General features: G+C 40.2%; 2 protein-coding genes across 12 annotated transcripts in view; both read right to left on the reverse strand.

Annotated features, from left to right (window-relative positions):
• The window catches only part of tmem174 (transmembrane protein 174), a 6,124-nt gene extending 69 nt beyond the window's left edge, over window positions 1-6,055 (reverse strand). Inside the window, exons 1-2 of the mRNA XM_005808614.2 lie at window positions 5,391-6,055; window positions 1-201 (exon numbers count right to left, since the gene is read on the reverse strand). The exon at window positions 1-201 is cut by the window's left edge and continues 69 nt beyond it. Coding sequence (XP_005808671.1) covers window positions 84-201; window positions 5,391-5,980 — 708 coding nt within the window. The 5' untranslated portion in view covers window positions 5,981-6,055 and the 3' untranslated portion in view covers window positions 1-83. The remainder of the gene's footprint in view (window positions 202-5,390) is intronic.
• An 8,526-nt stretch (window positions 6,056-14,581) lies between these two features.
• The window catches only part of fcho2 (FCH domain only 2), a 59,062-nt gene continuing 49,359 nt past the window's right edge, over window positions 14,582-24,284 (reverse strand). For 8 of the 11 annotated variants that reach the window (XM_023338617.1, XM_023338608.1, XM_023338616.1 and 5 more), the window contains 8 exons: window positions 23,171-23,230; window positions 22,620-22,731; window positions 20,790-20,945; window positions 19,936-20,068; window positions 17,784-17,983; window positions 17,606-17,670; window positions 17,335-17,499; window positions 14,582-16,719 (listed from right to left, as the gene is read on the reverse strand). In XM_023338617.1, the coding sequence (XP_023194385.1) occupies window positions 16,697-16,719; window positions 17,335-17,499; window positions 17,606-17,670; window positions 17,784-17,983; window positions 19,936-20,068; window positions 20,790-20,945; window positions 22,620-22,731; window positions 23,171-23,230 (914 nt within the window). In that variant the 3' untranslated portion in view covers window positions 14,582-16,696. The remainder of the gene's footprint in view (window positions 16,720-17,334; window positions 17,500-17,605; window positions 17,671-17,783; window positions 17,984-19,935; window positions 20,069-20,789; window positions 20,946-22,619; window positions 22,732-23,170; window positions 23,231-24,284) is intronic. The other 3 variants (XM_023338613.1, XM_023338612.1, XM_023338610.1) reach the window with 1 other exon arrangement.

Genomic DNA, 24,284 nt, shown 5'->3' on the forward strand with positions numbered 1-24,284 from the left:
CTTTTTTTTTTTAGCCTGCCAGAAGAAAAAGGAACAACGTCGTCAGCGTAAGCTTTGACGTCGCCCACCGGATGCTCCGACATTTAAGCCGAATCGTGTTTGGGAGGTGAAGGGCGAACGTCTTCGTACGCAGGTGGTTGTTTAGAACAGGTGGACCCGTCCCGTTCAAGGCGTCCTCTTTCGCTTTCCGTCTTCGGTGCTCTAAAAAAAAAGAGAGAGAGAAAGAAACGCAAATGTCAGACAAGCTAGAAGTTGAGGGGGGAGAAAAACTGGCAAACATCCAAATGTTTACAGGCTCAATTGGTTATGCTTAAACCCCTGCTGCCCTTTCAAAGAAAAACACAGAGGTGGAGCGATTTCTCCCTCGACGATTTGGCATTAACTCCTGGAAACGCAGTAAATCGCAGGTCAGGAGCTGGGGGTGGGCAGGAGGGGACCAGAGGCTGAGCTGGCATGTTCAGTGTGATGGGAGCTGCAGTTTATAGTCGTCCCAGGTTGACTGTATTATTCCCCGCTGTCTGCTTGTGTTAAAGAGACGTGCTCGCCCGGAGACCTGCTGGGAGCAATTGTCTAAAAGCAATAAAAGGAAGTGAAAACCAGGAATGCAGCTTTGTGTTCATGGCGAGAAGTCTCTCTGCAGACTGTTTGATTGAATTTTAAATGGACGGCCCTGCAATTAGCGAAAGAAAAACCGAGCCTCGGACTGTGCGGAAGGGAACAGGTGGGAAAAATAAAAACCGTTTAATTCGTTTCAAAAGCTGGTGGCTTTTTTTTTTTTTTTTTTTGCCAACACATGCACGCAGAACAAAATGGCCGTGATATAATCTTGTGTTCTTGGAAGACTGATTATTTGAAGAAATGTCTCCCAGTCTTCCAATTTTATGATATACAAACTGATATAGACCCAGAGACCAATTTCAGCTATAATATTAAACAGCATTGTGACTATTATTCTGAACACAGTATTAATGTGGGGGCTTTTCAATAATTCATTTTGATAGTAGGAGAATGTATAGCAACTTTTCTCAGACAAAAAGCCACCCTGAAAAATTTGATGAGAAATTTCGTGCGGTAGCAATCTCAGAAACCTGGATGACTGAGGGAAACAATCTGCTGGATGGATATCAAATGCTTAGTCAGGATAGGTTGAACAAAAGGGGAGGTGATGTTGCACTGTTTGTAAGGTCTGGATTGAGATGTACGGTTATTGCTGAGATGACATTTTCGGCTGATAACTTGACGGAACGTTTATCTGTCAAAATTGAGGGTGATGGACCTGCATGGGCAAATGTTAATTAGTTGTGTTTATCGGACTCCTGGCTCATCCACAGAGGAGTTTAGCAAGAAAATATTAGAGACGTGTGAAGGGCACAATGAAAAGTTTGCTTTTATTTGTGGAGATTTTAACACTGATTTGTTGAACTAAAACGACAGAGTTTCTAAATACAATGTTTGGTTTAGGCTTCCATCCGTTAATCCTAAAACCTACAAGAATAACTAACGATAGTGCGTCGCTGATTGATGACATTTTTATAAATAAGTTCAATGTGCAAACAAAAAGTGGATTGTTGGTCCCTGATATAACTGATCATTCGCCAGCGTTCACTACGTTGGATGTTAGTGATCAGTTTCACTTAAATATGACAAAGCAAATGATTAGTTTAGTTAGAGTAAAATCACCTGCAGCTGTGGAAGAAATGAAAGTGGAATTGTTCAACTGTATTTGGCAAAATGTTTATGTTGATGATGCTAATGAGTCATATAATAAGTTTTGGGAAATATTTGTGAGAATTTACAATCATTATTGTCCCCTTAAAGAATATAAACAAACATCCAAAAATACACTCACTCCCTGGATGACAGAGAGTTTGGTGAAGGCATGTACAAAGAAAAACTAATAATAAAAAAATATAAGGGTTTCATTAAGTGCCCAACTCAGGAAAAAGAAGACAAATATAAAATACTTAAAAATAATTATCATAATAATCCTGCTTTTGCTTTCCCAGCAAAAGCAGGATTATTATGATAGGTTGCTGCAAAAATACTGCAATGATTTTGGAATATAATTAATAGTATTATTAAAACTAATTAGAGATTTCCCAATAAGTATTAAACACAACCACACTATAGTGGGAAAAAAGAGGACATTGTTGAAGTCTGTAATAAGTACTTTGTTAATATCTGTCCTAATTTAGTAAACAAATTGCCAAAGGGTAGAGATGGAAAACATAATTATAAATTTAATAATATTAATACAATGTTCCTGGGAGTAGTGAGTGAAAGTGAGGTAATAGACGTAGTTAAAAAATGAAAAAATAAGAAATCCAAAGACTGTAATGATATTGATATGGCTGTGAAGGAAAGAGGTAATTTATATTATTATTAAACGTCTCACCTGTATTTGTAACAGATCATTCTTAACCGGAGCCTTTCCTGACAAAATGAAGATGGCAAAGGTTTTTCCAGTGCATAAAAGTGGAGGCAAGCGAATATGAACAAATTACAGGCCGATATCATTGCTACCATAATTTCTTTAAAAATGTTGGAACAATTATTCATAAATAGGCTGGACTCCTTTCTTAATAAAAAATAATATACTGAACGAGCAGCAGGAACAACTGCTCCACAACTTTAGCTGTGATGGAGTTTGTGGAGCTCATTGCTGCAGGAGTTGACCAGAAGCTTAATACCGTAGGCGTGTTTATTGACCTATGCAAGGCATTTGACACTATTGACCATGAACGACTATTAGGTAAATGTGAACTGTATGGCCTCCGGGGGGTTACATATCAGTGGTTAAAGAGTTACTTGAGTAATAGATTACAATATGTACAAATTAACAACACAAAGTCACAAACAGACATAGTAAAATGTGGTCTTCCTCAAGGCTCAGTCCTAGGACCTAAATTATTTATACTTTATTTAAATGATATTTTTGCAGTGTCCAGTATTTTAAAGTTCATAATGTTTGCTGACGATACAAATTTCTTTTTTTCTGGAAAAAATACGGATGAAATAATAAAAAACAGTAGAAAAAGAGTTAGCTGAGTTGAAAACACTGTTTGATTACAATAAGTTGTCGTTCAATGAAGGAAAAACTAAAGTCATGCTATTCTCTGGTAATCGAATCTATAATAATGTAAAGTTATGCATAAATGCAGTTGAAATCGAAAGAGTTTATGAGACAAAATCTTTAGGGATTATTAAAGATAATAAACTTAGTTGGAAGCCTCACTTAGAATATATTAGAAATAAAGTTGCAAAAACGATTGGAATATTGTTTAAAATAAAAGATTTCATAAATGTTAAAGGCTTGCATATTATATATTCCTCTTTGGTTATGCCTTATTTGTCTTATTGCTCAAAAATCTGGGGAAATGCAAGTAAAAACAACCACTGATATATTAGTTAAGTTGCAAAAAAAAAAAAAAGCTATAAGGCTTATTAATAAGGTGGGATACCATGATAAACTCTTTATTCAAAGTAATATATTAAAATGTAAAGATATTGTTTGGATAAAAATACTGGAAATAATGTATAAAGCATTGAATAAAAGTCTTTCTTCTGGTATTCAGCAATTATTTAAGATAAGAGAGAATAAATATAATTTGCGAGGTTTGTTTATACTTGAATGTGCAAGAGAGAAAAGCCAGATAAAGTCTCGATGTGTTTCAGTTATTGGCGTGAAAGTGTGGAATGAATTGAAAGATGATTTTAAGTTATGTCCTTTCTTGGTGAAACTTTAAAAGAGCTTTAAAATGTAAAATGATAAAATCTTACGCTGTTATGTAGATTTATACATGTGTTGTGGGTGGGCAACAATAAGCTTTGCTTCGGCCTATTTCTTTTTTGGTAAACTGTGGGTTTGTTTATTGTTGTTTTTTTTTTTTCTTTTGTTGTTTCCTGTGTTTAATGTGGACAATTTACCAAAATAAAGTGATTGATTGATGATTGATTGATTGATTGATAAATCTCTGCCATTTCGGGTCCGATTGTCAAGACGTATTGCAGCGACGCAAAGTTTTATTTTAAGGAGCGGCTGTGGGAAATATCGGCTTATTTTTTGCTACCTTTTTAGAACGGCGACCAGGTTTCAGCTGCCGAGCAACAACAAGGAAAAGCAAAACTTACACTATGTGTGCAACGTTAGTCAAAAATGTCGCCATGCGTTTTGTTGAGGAGCCCCAAACCACAGGGCCAAGCGCAAAACTGAACTGGAAGTGAATTAAACAATTTGCGATTTACCAGCATGCCCACTTAAAGAGCTTGTATGCTTATTGGGTTTCTCCCATTCTTCCATTCATTAAGCCTGTCGCGTTCGCTAAGTGCCTCGCAAAAGTATACATGTTTTCATGTTAAAACCGCAAATTGCAGTGTACTTCATCAGGGTTTTATGTAAAAAAAAAAAACAAAAGTTGCATGCGATTCCAAAGTGGAAGGAAAATATTAGATAGGATTCAATTATTTTCTTAAACAGTAAAGTGAAAAAGTGGCATGATGGCTTTTGTTGGAGAGATGAAAGACGATGCAGTTGGGGAGGCTTTTTGCTTTTGTTTCAATCAGGGACAGACATGTATGTCGGATTTAATTAATTCATTTAATTTCCCTTTGGGATCAATAAAGTATTTTTTTTTTTCAATTACTGAATTGAATTTGAGGATGTGTATTACTGTCACAAATACTTGCATAACCCAGCTGACCAGAGTGCTCCACAGTTCTACCAAAGAAATAGAGGAAACATAAAATAAGAGGGAGTAAAACATGAAAAAGAAATAAGCTCCTGTAGAAAACAGGACTTTTAAGATTAAAGTTATGTACTTAAACATTATCTTTTCAATCAAATCAGGGTTTTTTTTATGTACACTGTCAAATTCCATCAACGTGAAAAGATGTTGTGTATTATTTAAGTCCAAGAAGTACTCATCAAATGCAGAGAGAACTGTTGCATTAATACCTTAACAGATTTTTAATGGGTAGTTTTATTAATACGTCCTGCCACTTCGTAGACATTTGTGATATTGAAATGGCCCAGAATGAAAAATGAATGTGACGCCTCTGTTCACCCTCCAGCAGAACAAAGTTGATAGAAATATACCCCAAAAGCCTCGCAGCTCTTAACCGGAGTGAATGAATGATCGATTCAGTGAGGGGGGGAATACAAAAACATACCACATATTTCATATTTGTCTGGTATGATATGTTCACAAACAAGACTTAACGCTTCATTTCTACTTTGCAATCATAGACTTCCTTCTGTCAGCCAACACATAAAATACAAATCAAATAATCTGTCATTTTTATCACAAAATGTAGAAAAAGGTCAAGGGTTATGGACGCCTGTGCAAGGTACTGGATGCAAACTTGGGGTTTAAATAAAGTTGATCAGTTACCTGCTTCTGTGACCTGCCTCTGCGCTGTGCGGTGCACGGTCTTCTGCCGCAAACGTTGCGTTGTCCGAGTGGTACAGAGATTCGTACGAAGGCAGAAGGTCTGCGTTGCCGCCACTCACAGAGCTTCCGGGCCGAGGACCGTCTTGTGGTTGTGCTTCCTGGGTCACGAAGTCATAAGCAGGTGGGATACACAGCCTTGTTACGGTGCCCTGTAACATCACCGGCTGATTTATGGACTGAACCACAACCGGGTGACCTCTTGAGTTTTGTTCCCGCACAGGAACAACATATACCTCTTCCTCCTGTCGCCTGCGAGGCCAACAGGACACCGAATTAAACCTGCAGACGCTGGTGAGCATGAAGGTACCTCCGACTGAGATCAGGAAGGGGCCCAGAAGTTGGGTCCCCTGGAAGCTGAGAAGGGCTTGGTAGTGATGCCAGCCCATGGCCATAAAGGTAACACCCACCATCGCCAGAAAGACTCCGGACAGCAACAGGGCAGCTCCGGTTTTCTCACGGTCCATCAAACCATCTGATAGATGTGGACGTGAAACTGGATTGCTGGTTTCCACATGCCTCTGTCCCAACATTTTAGTTTTAGAGGAATCTCAAGAGTCCTCCTTGGTGTCTCAGCTAATCTAGCTTCACATCAGGAACACTGTCTTCCACAGAGACTGGCAAAGTGAAATGAATGAACACCGAGTAACTCCGGATTTCCAGTCAAGACGACAAGTTATAAATTAACTTTCCATTACATATTGCTGGTTAAATGAAAATAGAGTTTGCACAAATGTGGACAACGTGACTGAATAAGAGCCAGTCCTTCCTATCGGACAATGTGTGGAGGATTAAACTGCATGCATTAACGCTGACACCAAATGGACTTACTCTCTGTCACTGTTTCAGTTGTTTTCAGGTTTTTAGTTATTGCTGAAACTGTCGAAATGAGCAAGTTCATGGAAGTAGTGCTTGTTTTTATTTTTTTCATTTTTTGATCTCGAATGTTAGAAGCTAATACATTTGCCCTCTAGAGATTAGTGTAGCTGCAGAGGAATTTAGCAGCAAGAGAACAGCTGAAATCGAGAAAAACTAGGGAACTGCAGAAACATTCCAGATGCCAGAACCGGTGTCCAGATAAAAAGCACATCTGCTTTTATCTGGACTTTTTTTTTTTCTTTTTGCTGTGGTGCTACTGGCAACAGATCACACTCTGACGGTCCAGAAATCAGTCTTGCATGTTAAGCAAAAGGGCTTACGCACCCCTCACACTTGCAGTTCGAAGGCAAGTGATCTACATCCAACAGCTACACGTCCCAGTGGAAGAGCTGCTGGACTCCATCCAAGATGTCTGCTGAGGTTGGATGTTTTGTTTTTTTTCACCGCGACCTGCAGGAGGGGAAAAGCTCACGCTGTTTCATGACAACTGTTATATATATATATATATATATATATATATATATATATATATATATATATATATGAGCAAGCTTCCTGCACTTGAAAAACAAGAAGTCATTTTGATGACTTTAGCTCAGGGAAAGTATACTTTCTGTTAGTTTACCCGGCTTTTATGTGCTCTACATACATATGCCCTTGTTTATTCTGACTCCGCAGTCGTGGTCTTTGGCTGCTCAGCGTGAGGGGCAGCAGAACCGTCTGCAAACAGTCTGACATGTGTTTGCACAGTGTGGTAAAAAAAAATCAAAAAATATTCACATATGCTCATTGAATTCTAATTCCAAATGCAAACAGTGACATGCAGACATGTTGTTCAAAGACCTACATGAAAGCACGTCCTCATGATGTTGCATGTAGCAACCCCCGCTAATCAAGGAGCAAGGATAATGCTTATGGCAAAGCAAAACAAAAGGGGTCTTCAGGGGGGGGAAACAACTGATTATCGTGCACACAATACCAGAGAGCGATCAAATCTAACCTGTGTGCGTCCCACTGTTTACCAAAGCCCCAGCTCATTTCACTCGATGCTAATGAACAAGGGGACAGGCACAAAGGGCCCATATGAGAGCTGTGTTTAAAGAAACCTCCTGGAATTGCAGCTGTGCAGATTCTTTCAATTAGCAAACTCCAAATATTTATGGAGAGAACATTTCCTTTCTGGAAGGAAGGAAGGACGGAAGGTTCTGTGTGTGCTTGTCTCCTGTTGACTCACTCCTGGGTCCACTGATCCCTTGAGCTCAAGGTTTGTTAAGCTTCAGGCCTGCAATCCTCCCTTGAAAACGTATCTGCTTGGTACCTTGACAATGAACCTTTGAGAACAGAGTTTATCTATACTGTACACATCTATGGTATTTGGTAATTTTGCAACACGTGTTGCAAAACGCTGATGATATTGGAGAGATAGCAAGGCACAAAATGTTGGAGAACCTTCACTTCATTCAAACCCCCAATTGTCTCAAATTATTTAGCAGATATTGTTACTTTCCACAAGTCTATTTGGACAGTTTACCTAAAACAGGATGGCCTAGTCCAGTCCTTGAGAGTTACAATCCTGCATCTTCTAGATACATTCATGCTCTAGCACACACTTCAGACCTGCAGAAGTCTGGTAATGAATCCTTTATTTGATTCATGTCCATCAAAAAAGATTTTAATCTTTCAAAAATCTTTTTTTTCCAGTAGACAATCAGACGAGCGGCATCTAAGATGCAGTTTGGCCGATCATAAGTCTCAAATCTTGTCCTAGGTACATGTAAGCTTGCACCAAGGTGGCTCAGATTACAGAACGACCTTGGTGGAGGTGTGAAGTAGGACTCAGAGGGTAACACAGGGCCTTGTGTATTAGTTAGTGTCAGTACATCACATCCTGAAGGCTAAAATGATCGGTGGCTGAGCTCTTCGCTGCATTCTTTCCAAAGGGCCTTTCTAACTCTGCCCCTTAAAGACAAGAAATGATGTGAAATCTTTGCTTTTACCTTAAACCCATGAGCCATTTGGTTTCTCGGATAGTTTATCATAACTGCACCGCCCCAAATTCAATCTTCAGCCAATAAGTGCCTGGTAGTCCCACGGTTGGCGATTCAGAGGAGTAAAGGCAGAGAGATGACTGCAGTTCTTCACTGACCGAAATCCAGGTTTTGTCTTTAGGTGTTAATAAGGTTATTGGTTTAGGCGAGTTTGTTAAAGATGGAAATTCACAAATCCTATAGAAATGGCCCAGCATCCATTTATCCCTTTGAAGCACCTCAACTGATTTAGCCCTTTGTTTTGGGTAAAGAAATGGTGGGAAGACAAGTTGGATTTGCTCCTTTAACAATTTGAGTTGAGTATTTCTTTTTTTTACCCACAACCAAACAAGGTGAGAAAGTAAACAACGAGGAACGCTTTGGCTTTCGACTCCCATCCAGAGGAAGAAAACAGCGATTAAAGTAGTTTTCACAGGCTCCACACATGTATGTGTAGTCGGTTACCACAGCTAGACATTTGTTTGCGTCTCCATCAACATCGCTCAGACATTTTCGGAACGGCAGATTCCGTTGGTATGTTAACAGCTCCAAAGGTCCACCACAGGAATTAAAATATGATCGTTTCTCAGTCATCGCCCTCTCCCAAACACACACACACACACACACACACACACACACACACACACACACACACACACACACACACACACACACACACACAAATGATGACAAATAGCCTGTGACGTGCCTCTGTGAACATGGCACGGAAGGGTCCAGTACAATCCAGGGCTGCCACTGGAGTACAGGCTGCTGGCGTTTTTATTGGTTTAAATTCTTCCGCAAGTGAGTCTTTTCAACAATGAAAAACAAAAATCCCCTTACAGTAGAACCAGTAGTGTAACAGTTTCTGCTTGCTGCTGCCAGAGAGCAGCGAAGCAATTAGGCGAGCTCATTATCTTCGTCTGACCTTGGGGTTATGGTTTCACATGACTCAGCGGCTCACTGTTGCAAACAGACAGAAGGGGTTGCTCATTTTGAAATCAGCTATTTGTGAAGCTTGATCTAATTACGTCCAGCTCCAGACATCCAGGAAATCTTTGCATGTGTGCTTGTGTAAGCTTAATTTAAAATTCAAGTTGTGTTATGATGGAAAATCCTTTTTTTCCCCTTTTTAAATAAAAAAATGACTTCATCCGAAGCGAAGGCAGACCTCAGTGATTGAAAAAATGTCCTCTCTCGAGAAGAACTGGTGTGGGAATAAATTGCGTGGGGCGTAGATCCAAATATTGTTAGGTTTTACCACAAGTTGTGGCTTTACAGCTGAAATCCATCACACTAGATGAGTGATTTTAATGTACGTTTATTACTTTAAAGATTTACCTGCGACCAGGACGGGATTGGAAATGTCTGCTTGAATTTTGCCATCTATTAAAACATACGAAGTCTGTTCAGTGTCAAGACCTTCTATAAAAAGGTCATTTCTTTATATTAGCTTTCATGAATCTCTTGTTAGATGTTTAGGTCCAGGAATTACAAGAAAACAATCTGCTTGATTAGCAGTAAAGCAAATGCTCTGCTAATGTCGGCCACATAGGAAAAAAAAAAAAAAAGACGTTCATAATTTAGGGTAACAGTTGAAACAAATCTGCTTGCTGGGTGGAAAAATGTGAAAGACTTCCTTGGACGAAAGTTTGACAAGTTCAGGGTTTGAGTTATTTTAAAGAGGTCCTCTGGGTTCTGGAATGAGCAGGATAGGAATCCATATTAACGCAATAAACTTACTCTATTGCTTATTTGTTCAGATGGTTTTCCTCGTGGTGAGGAGGAAGATCAAATGGACTCATCGCTTTCAAATTGTCCGTAAATGTTACTGATGTCGGTCTTGCTCTCTGGATGGGAGAATAACTCAGTTCTACGGCTCCAGTGGGCCTTTGAACAAACACAACTGTGTGGTGAACAACAAAGACCAAATGCCTTCGTTCTCTCTGCTCAGACCATTTCACGGGGGCCGATTCTAAGGCCTGGCCTCTCCATCAACACCAGACGGACTGCTCAATCAACCGTGAAAATGCCATTTACCACGTCAACGGAAACAGTTCGGTGCAGCACCTTTTGCGGAGCTGCGGTTAAAAGGTACGTTAACGTTAAGGCACAGTGAATCGACAGATTCAGTGCGGTCATGACACACGTAACCAGCCGGTGTGCGATGGTCGATAATGGCCGACTATGTCACAGACAGTGATGGCATAGTTACTTTGAAAAAGTCACTTTAATCGGATTACTGAATACTCCTTGAAAAAGTAACTTAGTTAGATTACTGACTACTTCAATTGGAAAGTAACTGAGTTACATTAAAAGTAACTTTTTTAGTTACTTTCAGCAGCTGCTAACAACAACGCTGTGAAAATTACATTGATCTTCGCCAAAACTTAATTGCAAGTTATTTTATAATAGTAACATCAACAATGTGTCTCCACTTATAAGGTTGAACTATATGGGAGATTGTTTAATGGTTACAACAATACAAAAAAAAAAAAACTTTAGTAATTTGTGCGTGTTTTTGTGTGTTTCTATTGTCTGGAAAACTATAAATAGAATTTTAGACCCCCCACTCCTCCCTGCCCCAGAGTCCAGGTTCTGCGTTACGGCCCTGTGTTTGCTGTCACAGCGCGTCTCCATAACTCAGATGGCTGCGCAGATTTGTGACACTTATCTTATTAATAATTACGACGACGTTTAGTTGCACAACTTTATGGACACGTTCGCTCGTGGCTGCTTTCACGTTTATTGCGCTGTTCATATTAGTCGGACGACGGAGTCCCAGAGCGAAATCCCGTGAAAGAGGTGTATGGAGCCTGGTGCAGGAAGAAAAACGGCGAGTGACTGAGGGTCACTGTGCGTAACACAAACCCTGTAAATTCTAGATACTAATAGGTACCATAGAATTGCACAAAAATCCGTGAGGGACGGCGGAGTCTCAGAGCGAAATTCCGTGAAAGGTGTTTGGAGCCTTGTGCCAGAAGCCCATTAAAATGCTGTCTGCATCGTTTTAAACTGTGTGATTGCGAGTGGGAATAAAAATAGCAACAGGTATTTTGTTCCATATAACACAGTAGGAGTTTAACAGGTAAACCTTCTATGGATGCAAACTCGACTAAAACCACCTGTTTAGGATTGTATTTGAAACGTAATCAATTACAAATTTATTGATGGAACCTGACTTAATGTCGTGTTTTGATTGTTGATTCTTTGTTGCTTTGTGTTTCTGTGTTTGATATGATGTAAAGCACTTTGAAATGCCTTGCTGCTGAAATGGGCTACACAAATAAAATGTGATTTTTGATTGATTAGTCTCGATGTTTGCAGTTTTCTGGAGCGCAACGCGAAGCTCGACGTAATTAACAACAAATATATTAACTTGACATTAACAAAGACGCAGCGGGACGGATCATCGGGGAAGTGATGAACAGGGAGAGCCTGGCTAAAACTAACTGGATGAAAGACAAATCCTGGGTTTATGTCTGCTTATTTCCAAGCCCAAACAGCGCAACCCGCGACTCATTAAATCTGCAAGCGACTTTGGAAGAAAAAAAAAAGAAACAAGCCCAAAGTTGCTTATAATAATCGGACTTGGCGAGCGAAACTCAAAGCCGTCCCTGTTTTTCTACCAACAAAATGCGCATCTTCCTCTTCCCTCCATTGTTTATGTTTCTGTCGCTGCTGATACTGTCGCATAGAAACGACGATCACTCGATAAGACACATGGAGGAAATAAAACTAAATTACAAAAAGAAAATGGTAACGCACAGTAACGCAAAGTGATTTCGATAAGTAACTGTAGTCTGACTACTGGATATGAAATAGCAACACGTTAGATTACTCGTTACTGAAAAAAGTGGTCCCGGCGTCAGTAATGCTACAAGAAAAACCCTGTAACCAAGTGTAAAGCCAAGTCTGTATAATCTGTCACTGGTCACTGGTTACAGATTATACACACTTGGCTTTAGGAGCATGCAGTCCATTTGTAAAAACCCTAAAAAGGTGAATAATTCAATCAAGGATTCACAGACGCGTTCTTTCCTCTGCTTTCATAGATGACGACGATTCTAAACTTAACACAATGATATGGTTTTCTTATACACCAACGTAGTGCGCTAATGCGACAGCAACAAATAACAGATACAGAATAAAACAGATTTTTACTGCAATGAGATTTCTGGTTAGCTCGTTTTTCCACAACCCAAAAATATGTTTGCTCGATAAATAGAGCATTAATTAATCTCAGCACACACTTCTAATCTCAGGTGCAAATGCTGCCTGCAGCTGAAATACACTGTGGTGCTACTTTCACACAAGGGTTAGTATCTCGTCCGAGTCTGCTCAGACAACATGAGCAGTGGAAGCAGTAAAAAAAACGTAACTATTGTGGTATTCGGTCATGTTGACTGTGGGATGGAGTTTTCCTGTGGGAATCTGGGCCCTGCTCCAGTCACACTGGTTTCGGTTTATTTGTTTCAGACATGTCAGAGAAAATACATTTTCAGCTATAATTGAGTAAATACTGCAGGTAATAGTAATAATAATAATAATAATAATGAGAACAGTAGCCAAACATACACACTGTTTGTATTCGACAATTTAAAATTATGCTTAAAATGAAGCAGGAAAACGTGATGAAAACTTGTGAATGCTCCGCCAATCAAAATAGTCTAAGATAAACTGTTGTTTTCTGTTCTTTTATAGGCAGCAGAAGTATATTTTATTCTTCTCTGTTTTGTTACATGCCTTCATATGAGCCGAAACGCCCAAACTAACTCCACACACTTACAAATGAAGTCGCACGTAATCGACTTATTTTAATTCCGCCACAGCCGAGTTACTTTGTTCCAAAGTTACTTTGGTCAAATCTTTTCAGAAACCGGACGCTGTTTGTGTGCATTTCCACACTTAAACTGTTGAAAGGTTTTGTCACACACACACACATGGAAAGTGGAACTAATTTAACCATTACGAGTCCAAATAATGGTCGCGACAGAAAAGTCATTTTTAATTCTGCCAGCGCTTTTCATTAAGTCAACATTGCAGTATTGCGTTTTTTGGCAGCGCAAGTAAACAAACCAGGCTAACCAAAGCCAACTTGCCTCAGCTTTATTCAGAAAGTAAAACATTCCTTCATCTAAATTACTTAAGACATTTGCTTAAAAAAAAGTTTGTATTTTTAGTTACTTGTTGTCAGCCCTACACGGACGATCAAAATGACCTATAGCCTCCCTTTCTGGGAGGTGATCTCTGCTCGCACGTCTCACTTCGGTGTTTCAGAGTTTATCGCTGCAACTCGGGGACCTCAAGATCTCTCACATCTCCGACAGGGGGGGGGGAAGAAGCAGAGAGTCGGCACCGATGGCTCGCACATGTGGCCGAGGAACGACAGCTCAGAGGCTGGATCTCAAACAGCGGAGAGGAAGTCCTCCGTCAGGCAGGACGCAAGGAGACGACAGGGCGCGTAAATACGCACAAGGTGTTGATACAGCGCTGAGTGTGCGCGCACAGTCGTGAACACATCTCCCTGTAAGCGAAGCACTGCGCGGGGCTCTTTCAGGCCAAACACAACGTCCGCAACACATGTGTAGCTTTGCCTTTAAGAGCTTTGCTTTCACGCTCCATCCGTCCGCAACGTATACAGCGGCCAAGACTCAGAACTGGACGTGGATTCCGGTTCTGAAAAAAAAAAGTGACAGAAGATTTGATGGTTTTTGTCTTTTTGTAGCTTTCCAGTGTTTCAACTTTGCAGGTTGGAACGGAGTCAAATCTCGAGTGTTTTAGCTGCAGTTTCCGGGGGGCCAATGATGGAGCGCTGAATAGATTCAGATCGGTGCCTTTCTGACTTTTCACCCTTAAAGGAAACATGGTTGCCCTATGGAGAACAATGTAGGTGCATTTATCTGCATTATGTGTGATGGGTTCTGGATTCAACTAGGTGAATATTAACTAAACCGCATAAAATGTTAATATGGTTATAATTTGAAGGGTAAAAATAGTACATTACAATTTTTTTAAAATGTCGGTCAAGATGACGGAGAACAAAAAAGTCTAGCGCGACCTCTGGTCTGGACCAACTAGGAACCTACAATTTTGTTATTTTAAACAATAATTTTCCAACATCATTTTCTTTCCAACTGTACCCAAATTAAAATCTGGATTTTTCTACACCTTATTTTTTTGTATGCAACAGCAATAAAGGAAAAAAATAAATCACACTTGGTCACGTTTAAAGTCATCATTTTCATATATTTGTATATATTCATATATTACACATTTAATACAGGTACAATTAGAAATCATAAAACAGACAGAAATGGCAGAGATATTGATAAAAACGTGACAATCACTGACACGACGTTGCTCTTTGATACAAAACAATAAGAAGGAAAGGGGGCGGGGCCTGGAAGATGACCTCTGTAAAATGCATTATAGTTTTGTGGCCACAGCAAGAACCAGCTTGCTTATTCTTCAATACAGTTTCAGAATGGCTGGGCTCATTAATTAAAAGTGTTTGCCTTGCTCAGGGTGGAGCGAAAAAAAAAAAAATACTATTTAAACAAACAAGTTGAATGCCTTAAGTCGATTTCGTTAGGATTTTTTATTTATTTTTTATTTTTTGTAAATTGTGGCAAAAAAGTGACATTGTACCAACAAAATGCGAATGCACATTTAGATTAGTGTCAGCACTTTAGTTTAATGGTGAACGCTTCAGTTTACAAACTTGCTAAAAACACGACTCAAATCTGACAACGGTGCGCTACAGCTTTAAAACAGAGACGCCTGGTGGATTTATCGTCGATATGCCGATAAGTCATTGATAAACATCGCTGAGGACCGCAACGGTTTTCGGTATAAAGTCCAAGAGAGCTTGTGATTATTCCTCATGTCGGAGATGTGAAATAGCTACAGCGTAAAGCGAACTCGCTTTGAATCACTACCAAATCTGAGGACGACCACACGGATGACCTCAGCCAAAAAGTTAGGAGTTAAAAATTCTCCACCAGGAAGTAAAAAAAGAACTTTGAAGCGGGAACCATTTGTTAGAAAAAGGTTGTACTAAAGCACCAAGATTTAAAACGTGGCGACTTTTTAAAATTTTTTTCTGCTCACAGACTTTCAGTCCATCGCAGGTTTAATGGCAGCATGGCGTCACAGCGTCGACAACGCTAGATAAGCCGCGGTATTTTTTTAGCCCGGTGGTGATGCTACTAGCTAAAAACCCGACAACACGTACTCGATAAAGAACGAACCAAATGAACGTTTTGTTTTCAACCAAAGAAGGCGAAGAAGACACATATTTCCGGAAGACAGTCGAGACTAAAACGAGGCGACATTTTCCCTTCAGTATCCAAATAAAGGAGTAAATACCACACCGGGCACATTGTCGGTGCTTTTCTCATTAACTGTGCTGCGGAATACAAAACAAGTAGAAAAAGAAAACTAAAAACCAATAAAAACCCGATTTAGGCACTTTTTTTTTTTTCAAGGCGGCAAAGTTAAATTTGGTTCAACGTCCCTCGATTTTTGTTTTTAAGTCTCCAACATTCGCCACAGTGTTTCACAGATGATTTGGAGACTCCCGTTTTAGAAAACGTCAGCACTTAAGGTTCATCAAAAAACGTCAACAGGATCTGTTTTACAAATGACAAACCCAGGGAGATCTGGAAATGCATGGAGGCAGTTTTCTCTTTGTTATTTAACTTCTGTTCCACAGTACAAGATCAGGCACTGAGGTTGGATTTTTTATTTTTATTATTTTTTTTTTGCATTTTCTGAGAGCACAAGAACAATTTAAGATCCAAGTTTGTGCCACAAGTGTGAGAGTCCTACTGGAGACAGAATCGACCTTCATTGCTTCATTGCACACGTTTAAAAAGGAGAGCCGATTTTGGGAGTTATTATTTACAGTTCGGTGAGAGCTTTTCAACTCATCAGCACGCAAAAAAAGAAAGAAAAAGATTCCATACTCCTTAGGCTCTTAGAAACGAGTACAAGAGGGAAAATAGCTCCTGGAAAAGTTGTTAGTGCATGTTTTTTTTTTTCCTTTTTTTTCTCTAAATTTCAATTACAATATAAATTTATGGCGAATCAATAAACTGTCTCTGTACATAATTGATCGGAAAGCATTATTAGACTTCATATTTACACATTTTCCTGAAAGCTCATCTGAGTTTCATTTTTTTCTTTTAGTTTTCTCTTTAAACAGTGTTCTTTACTCAGTGCTGTTTTACTGTAGTGAGATTCTGGCTTCCTGCGCGAAACCGTGGGCATAAGTGCTCCGGCGAATCGGGACGCTTCGATTTTTCTTTTGATCGGAGATGAGACGGCGCCGGGGTCACCTCAGAGGTCTGCCATGTAGCGACCTGAAGACACAAGAGATGCACTTAAACATGTGGAGAAGTTAAATATGAAAGGTGGCAGCCACGCGTAGAGGCGTGACAAGAATTCACACCGACAGCCTTTGATGCCGTTTGCTGGGGATTTGTGTGTCGGACCTACGCAGAGCGTACCTGCCATCTCCCTGGTTCTTGTTCTTTTTTCATGTTTGTCGTGCTTCAAAGTTTCAGAATATACATTTCAATATTAATCAAAGACATCACAACTGAACACAAAATGCGTTTCTTTTGTTGCGGTGTTACTTTTACGTCAAACACTTTCTCCTCCCTCGATAACAAACGACTTTGTTTTAAAAAGAGCATTTTGTGTTTCTTTGTGTTGTCTTTAACGTTTAGATTGGTTTGGTGTTTTGAAACCATTGACGCTGTGGTGACTTCTCAAGCTAATTGCTCTGACTTTTATTTTGGGGCGTCAGAGTAAAAACGATTGAAAACAAACGCCCGTCAGTCGTTAGCCGTGTATCCTTTTCCTCCCCGTTCAGACTTTTACGGTTATTTGTGTCGGTGTGTTATGTAAAATCCCAATAGGAGACACAAAAGGCAATGGAGTGTGAATTTTTCAAAAAGTGCCGTTCGACGTACCCGTGGCAAATCTCTTCTTGTTGAGCGAAAGTCTGTATCCAGTCCCCTGCAGGTCCATGTCGACTCCTGACAGGGTGCTGCCCTCGTTCATGAACTGGACCGCCAAAGTGGACGGGTTCGACGGGCCATTCGAGAGCTCAAACTTGGCCCGCAGAGAGCCGGCGCCTGAGGTCAAAAACCAATACGGTTGCCAATTTATCGGTTCACCCTGACTGGATTTATTTACATCAGTGGTGAACATCAAAGAGAAAACCAACGAATCCCTCATCACCTTCATTTTCAGTCTTTTCCGAGATGTCGCTCAGCTTCCAAAGACACTTGCTCTGCTCTGAATTCCTAAAAGAGACAAAAAAAATAACAACTGAGGTTTTCAAAAGAAAAATAAATGTTGTTTTTTTTTAAGTGGGCCACGCTGGGCTCCTGGTGGCACACCGTTCGCCTTTCCTCACCATACGGAGTTGGGTAGAGACTGCATGTTGGTGACACCCCCGTCGACGGGAACCAGGACTTGTACGTTGGTGAGCGGTCCGGGCGAGTCCATGGACTCCGGGTTGTAGCGGTAGTCCAGCCGCAGGTCTGTTGTGCTCGGTGTACACTTCCAGTACACGGCCAGGTTCAGAGGAGTCGAATGGATCCCGTCGGACAGCACCTGAACACAGCCAATGGGTGTCAAACCTCTAACCTTCGAGTCTCAGCAGTCAGAGAGACGAGGAGGGCGTGGTTAGAAGAGGTCGAGGGTTAGAAGTGGGCCTGTCGCAATAACTAATTTTGCTTAGGGATTAAAGGTCCCTGAAATAATTGCGATAAACAATAATATTGTCATTTTGGAGACATTGCTTACTAATAGCACCAAAATGGCTTAACGATGCCTTAGTGTGCAGCCTTTTGCACGGGCCTTTTGGTCAATCAAACACCTCAGTGATTGTGGACTGTCAGTAAGACGGAAGCAGCCTGCTAGTTTGCCAGTTTATCGGTTCACCCTGACTGGATTTATTTACATCAGTGGTGAAATGGAAATTTAGCTTTTTAATGTCGAAACAATATTCACTCGTACTGAAAAATGTAGTGATGATACGAGCAGGGGTGCCTCCAGAAAGAGCCGTGATGGGAGTCGCTGATAATCAAGGTGTGGCACGCTGAAATTAAATGCATTACTACAAATGTCTACAGTTTTATAATGTTACTACATAATGTCTGACTGTTTGACCTTGTAAGGTTTTCTGAAAATGGCATTTTCTTAGGTATGCGAGGGCATCTGGTACCTGGAGGGGTATTTTCATTTCCCTTTTCTGGAGGGTGGCAGTTGAATTCCACCCTCAGTTCAAACGCTTAAGAGCTTTTTAATGACAGACCAGTGAAAGTAGGCGAAGAACTCCAATATATTAAAATCCCGTCTAGTCCAAGGTTGCAGCTTTTACACATGAGAGGTGATTGGAGAAACAGAATTCATCCCATCTTTATATCGTTATAGTTTTTTTTTAATTTGCAGATTTTCTTTCTCCAGGAAATTTAGGTTTTAGAAATACATTTCGTTACGAAAGTTAACCCATTTAAACCCAAATCTTTCCCAGACATGAAAATATTAAAATCAGATGTCATTGATAGCTCTAATGAACTAATCAAGGGGAAATAATTTTAAAAATTGTGGAAAAATATATGAAAAGGTGTGTTTTATGATCGGTCACAATTGTGACCGGTGGGATAATACGTTGTTCTTACTAAGATGAGCTAAAAGTGCTTTTTCCAAAAAGAAAATAACATAAAAGGTGAACATTGTTTCACACCAGACAGCACACACACACACACACACCCCCACACACACACACACGCACACACACACACGCACACACACAGACAAACCAGCAGTTTCATCTTGAAAGAAATTGATTTGGAAAAATGTTTATTCTCCGTGATTTTGTTGTTATTTTATGAATTATTTTCATTTTGCTCTTTAAGATATCAAAATTTCCACGTAACTTTCTATTTTGGTCCGACTGATGATATAACTTTAAAAGAAATTTATGATTTCTATTTTGATCGGTAAGTGAGTAGCCTTTTTACCAAACACTTTTTTACTCTTTAGTTTTTGTTTGACTTTTTTTTTAACTTTTACTTGAGCATAAATATGTGGAGGTAGTGCTACTCAAGCTGAGCACAGTTTTTTGGGGTACTCTGCCCAGCTGTGGTGAAATCAAACTTGAACCGGCAAAACATGGCAACCCTAATGGAACCGAGGACCCAAATGGACCGGCTAAAAACAACATAATACACTGGATCATTTTTCCAGTGTTCAGTCGCCGTATTTTCATTTAGTGAAAATGTGACGACGCTCCAGTCGGATATTGTCAGGAGTTACTTTGGTCTTTGCAGGGCCTGTGGTGACATTTAGTGAAAGATGTCAACACAAAGAACAAGCACCGTTCCTCATCTTTAAAAATGCCATTTGAACTTCACTAGCCTAATGCTCAAATTTGATTTTGCCTCTGACTCCGCCCTCAGATTCAGAGATTACAAAAACAAAACTTCACCAAGGCGTTTTTTTTTTTAAAACAAAGTCTTTTTGTCTGGATTAAGCCCTCGGGGCGATTGTGGCTGACTGACCTGGTATTTTAAGATCTCCACGTTGTAGTAGGAGGCCGACGGATTCTGCTCGGAGGCTTTTCTGAGGTAGGACGTCAGGGCTTGCATGTTGAACCAGAAGTTCTTGGAGTTGGAGTCGCTTTGGGAAGGATCACTGGATGAAAGGCAAACAGAAAGAAGGGAGACACAGACGGGGAATAATCAGAGGCTCAATTATGCGTCGCTCGCCTTGGCTTTGTGTGTAAAGCTCCAACAGCTCGGAAAATATGGCCCTGTTAAATTCAACCGGCTACTAAATCACGAATTCCAGTTGATTCAATTAGTCCAGCCGTGTGGTTCTGAGATAACTGGGAGGAAGCAGAGAGAGGAGGGAGGAAAATGACAAAAAGAGAGAGAGAAGAAGACGCAATCTAAAACAAATGTTAACAAAACTTTTTTTCTGTTTTTACATGGGAAGCAAAATATACCGAATTACATCTCCCTACAACTAATGAGGTGAGACATACCTCAACACGTTTAATGAATTAAGCGCTGAATGACGTAGCCGCTTTATGAAGTGCTTCCTCGCTGTTTTGGGCGTCTTTCAGAAGAGACATGGACAGCTGAGAACCTGGTCGTGAAAAACGGCTGGAAAATATTTCCCTGACAGCTTAATGATAGTTTCATGTCGGATTACTAATTGAATTTCCTCTCACTGGTGCGCAGTGTGTTTTCTGGAGGCGCGCTCGTACGGCCGAGCCCAGATCCGTCTTTCGCTTGGCCGGCGACTGCAGTTTGTGTGAGCTAGTTGACCAGCTTGCTCGGGTTCTTGTATCCTAGCCGGTTTGTGCCGAAGAGCTTTAAAAAAAAAGAAAAGAAAAGAAAAGCGGCCTCACCTGTATAGGATCTGCTGGTTTGGCAGGATCTGCTCCAGCCTGCTGGTGTTTTTCAGCTTGAAGGTGAGGACGGCCGGGGAGGGGTTGGTGGTGAACACCTTGATGATGCCCATGGGGAACGACAGCGTCATGTCGCCGGTGATCTTCACGATGCACCTGCCGAGCACAGCCACCGGTTTTATACTTTCACAGCTTCCTGACGTGGCAGAGAGCCAAACCACGACGGTGACAAGTACAACGGGTCTCATGTGATCTGGTTATTTTCTGTTGATGGTCAGAGATCTGCCGGTGCACCTCTGGTTTGAACTGAATTTAGACTGTGATTGGACTGTGTATTTAGATGATATGTGATTTGAAAATCAAGAGACCACTTAAAGTGATCAGTTTCTCTGATTTTACTTTTTATAAGTACATGTTTGAGTAAAATGAACACTGTTATTTTATTTTATGAACTACTGACAACATGTCTCTGAAATTCCAAGCAAACCTTTTGTATTTATTTGCAGAAAATGAGAAATTGTCAAAATAGCAAAAAAGATGCAGCGCTTTCAGACCTCAAATAATGCAAAAGAAACAAGTTCATGTTCATGTAGAAATAAAAATACTCATGTTTTAACTCAAGAAATATTTTGTGGAAATACCAGGTTTTCAATGGGGCTCAGTCTTTTTCTGTTAAAACTGTAATTGAAGAGATGTGCATAAGACTGATATGATGCTGTCATAAACATGACATAACATCCGTCATGAACATGAAGGAGTCTTTATGATTGTCTATGACTGTTTTCATGAAGTGTTATTCGATTAATAGTGACACTTTTAATGCAAAGTCGACACTTTTAATCGACTTTTAATGCAACTTTTATTGCAACTTTGCATTAAAAGTCTCATTATTTACCAAATGACACTGCATGGCAACCGTTGTAAACATTCATAAAGACTCCTTCATGTTCATGAATGTTATGTTATGCTTATGACGGTCCCATGTCAGTTTTATGCACACCCCTTCGAATAAAGTGTCACCATTTTTTCCAGAGTTGTATATAAATGGGAATTAACAGATATATATGTGTGTGTGTTTGTGTGTGTGTGTTTGTTTTCAAACAAGTCAAAACATTGTCCATCTGAACATGTAAAGAGACAACAACACTGGTGCTGACTGATTCTTCATCAGAATCTAACCAGTTATTCCTAATTCACTAAATAAAGTCATTCCCTTTATGTAAGTTCCACTCAAAAAACAATAAGAAGTACTTATCAAATGTCCTGTACTTATTCGGTTTTATTATGAAACTTTTAGTCAAGTAATCCTCTGACGCAACCGCAAGTTTTGTTTCTTGCTCTAACTTAAAACGTGCGGTTCATTTAGTCGGTGCGTAATATTCTGCACATCTGCACGCTTCGGTGGTGTACTGTAAACCCAGTCTGCCATCAGTGTGTGTGTCTGTGGTGCTAGTGGGCCGCGGCGGTCTCTCAACCTTGCGGCGTGTCTTTGCTGCATTGCTTATGAAATGTTCCATTTGCTAATCCCTGGAAAAAGAAGCCTTCTGCACAGCAGCAATTTAGCAGTAGTTAACCAATAAAAGACGGTATGTTTGCTCAGTCCCAGACTATAATCTGCCTCATGTAGGTTATCCATCCTGAAAGAATGGTGTCAGACTCGTGCAAAGCCTTCCATACGTGCACAGGGAGGGGGAGAGACAACGGAGGTGTGCAGACAGGGACAAAGAAAGTGCGTTGTACGAACTATGGACTGTAAAGCTCGTGCAAACAGCAACATGCACATGCGCAGGTCAGCTCTGCAAGCCTTTTTGAGCGTCATGTGAGACTCACTTGGCAGGATCAGCTCCTTTGAAGTAAGCATTAACTGTTTCCGTGAAGGCCACGGCGATGGGCAAGGCATCTTGGGATGCCAGGGTCACAGGACTCGGACCGCGAGACGTCCCTGAGAAAAGAAAGAGAGAGAGAGAGAGGCTCACGGTTATGAGTCTGCTGCCTCGGCTGCGAGGTTTGAGGCACTTTTACGTCAGATCATCCGTGCTCGTACAAATAAGTAGTGTTATTAAAGGAACTGACGTAGATATTGTAAAAAAAAAAGCTGTTTTTGATTAACTCAAGACATTCGGCATAATCACTGCACACCAAAATGCAAAAAAAAATTTTTAAATTAATAGAATAAACCGTTTTAACAATGTAAAAACCATATTATATTATAGGTGTTAGATAAAGAGAGCTGCCAAGACGCAGCTGCAACTACTGCAAAGCGACGTATATTTTTAGCTGCCGGTTAATTTCCCTTTGAAAGGCAGATTGGTGTTAGTTCCTTTCAGGTAAACACACACGCACAAAAAAAGACCGTCCTCCAACGAGAACTTCATCCGTACCTGCTGGCGCTTCACACCGCTTCTCAAAGGCGGGCAGCTTGGCTACAAACCCATCGTCCTCTTTACGCCACATGAAGAGGCACAAAGAGGAAGAGAGGAAACGCACAAAGGCACAGAGAGCGCAGCGTGAGGAGATGTGACGCTGGGAGAACACTTTCTAAAAATGTGACAATGGGAGGCAACGAGCCCCGAGCGAACACGTCTGATATGACAGAGATGAGCACCAAAGATAACACACACAGTACTGTAAGTAAAAGTCTTGAATGAACACTCATCCAATGTGCTCTTTGAGTGGTTTAAAGCCAATTTACAGGTTTTCTAGGAGTCACTAGCTGCATTTCCATTGACTATATTATTGCACAAATTGGAATTGTGAAAATAAATTTGCTTAATAGAAAGACGCCAGTTTCAAAAGTGTTGATAAAAAGGTATTGCGCTAGAATTAGGTGGGGTTTTTTTTTTAAAGCTGCATCAAATTGACAAAAATAACAAAATCAGGCAAAATAAACACTTTTTTTCGCATCACACGTTTCGCGATGAACGACTGGATGTTACCACTGGTGGAAAAAACAAAGAAGACGACAGGAAGTGGTAGGTGGGAAGATGGCGTGGCAGGTTTTTTAATGACTTATCGAGTGAACAAACTTATTCACATATGATTTTAGTTGCACATTTTATTTATTGTTGGGTCAACTGTTGAACACTGACAGGTGAAAGAAAACACAGCACAAAAGCTGTACCTTAAAGCAATATTTCATAAGCAAAAGCCAATTTGCTCTCTTACGTTTGGCTGCTACAGTCTGACACACAGGAATCTGTTCATCGGCAAACAATAAGGTCCTTCCAACAGAGCTATTAATGAACTATAAATGGAATAATAATGTATTTCAAAGATATTTGGTATGTTACTTTAATTCTTTACGTTTCTGAATGACGCAGTTTTCTAATAGTTTGTAAAATAGATAAATGAATTTGATCGATTAATAACATTTTCTGATTTTAAAGATTAAATTTTTGTTTAATCTGGATTTCCCCCCCCCCCACCAATACACTCTTTGGGTTTCTACAGTGCAGAGTGATGTCAGCCTGCCCAAGGCCGCCATCTTCTTTGAGA

The sequence above is a fragment of the Xiphophorus maculatus genome, chromosome 8 (assembly GCF_002775205.1).
Source record: "Xiphophorus maculatus strain JP 163 A chromosome 8, X_maculatus-5.0-male, whole genome shotgun sequence".
NCBI lineage: Eukaryota > Metazoa > Chordata > Actinopteri > Cyprinodontiformes > Poeciliidae > Xiphophorus > Xiphophorus maculatus.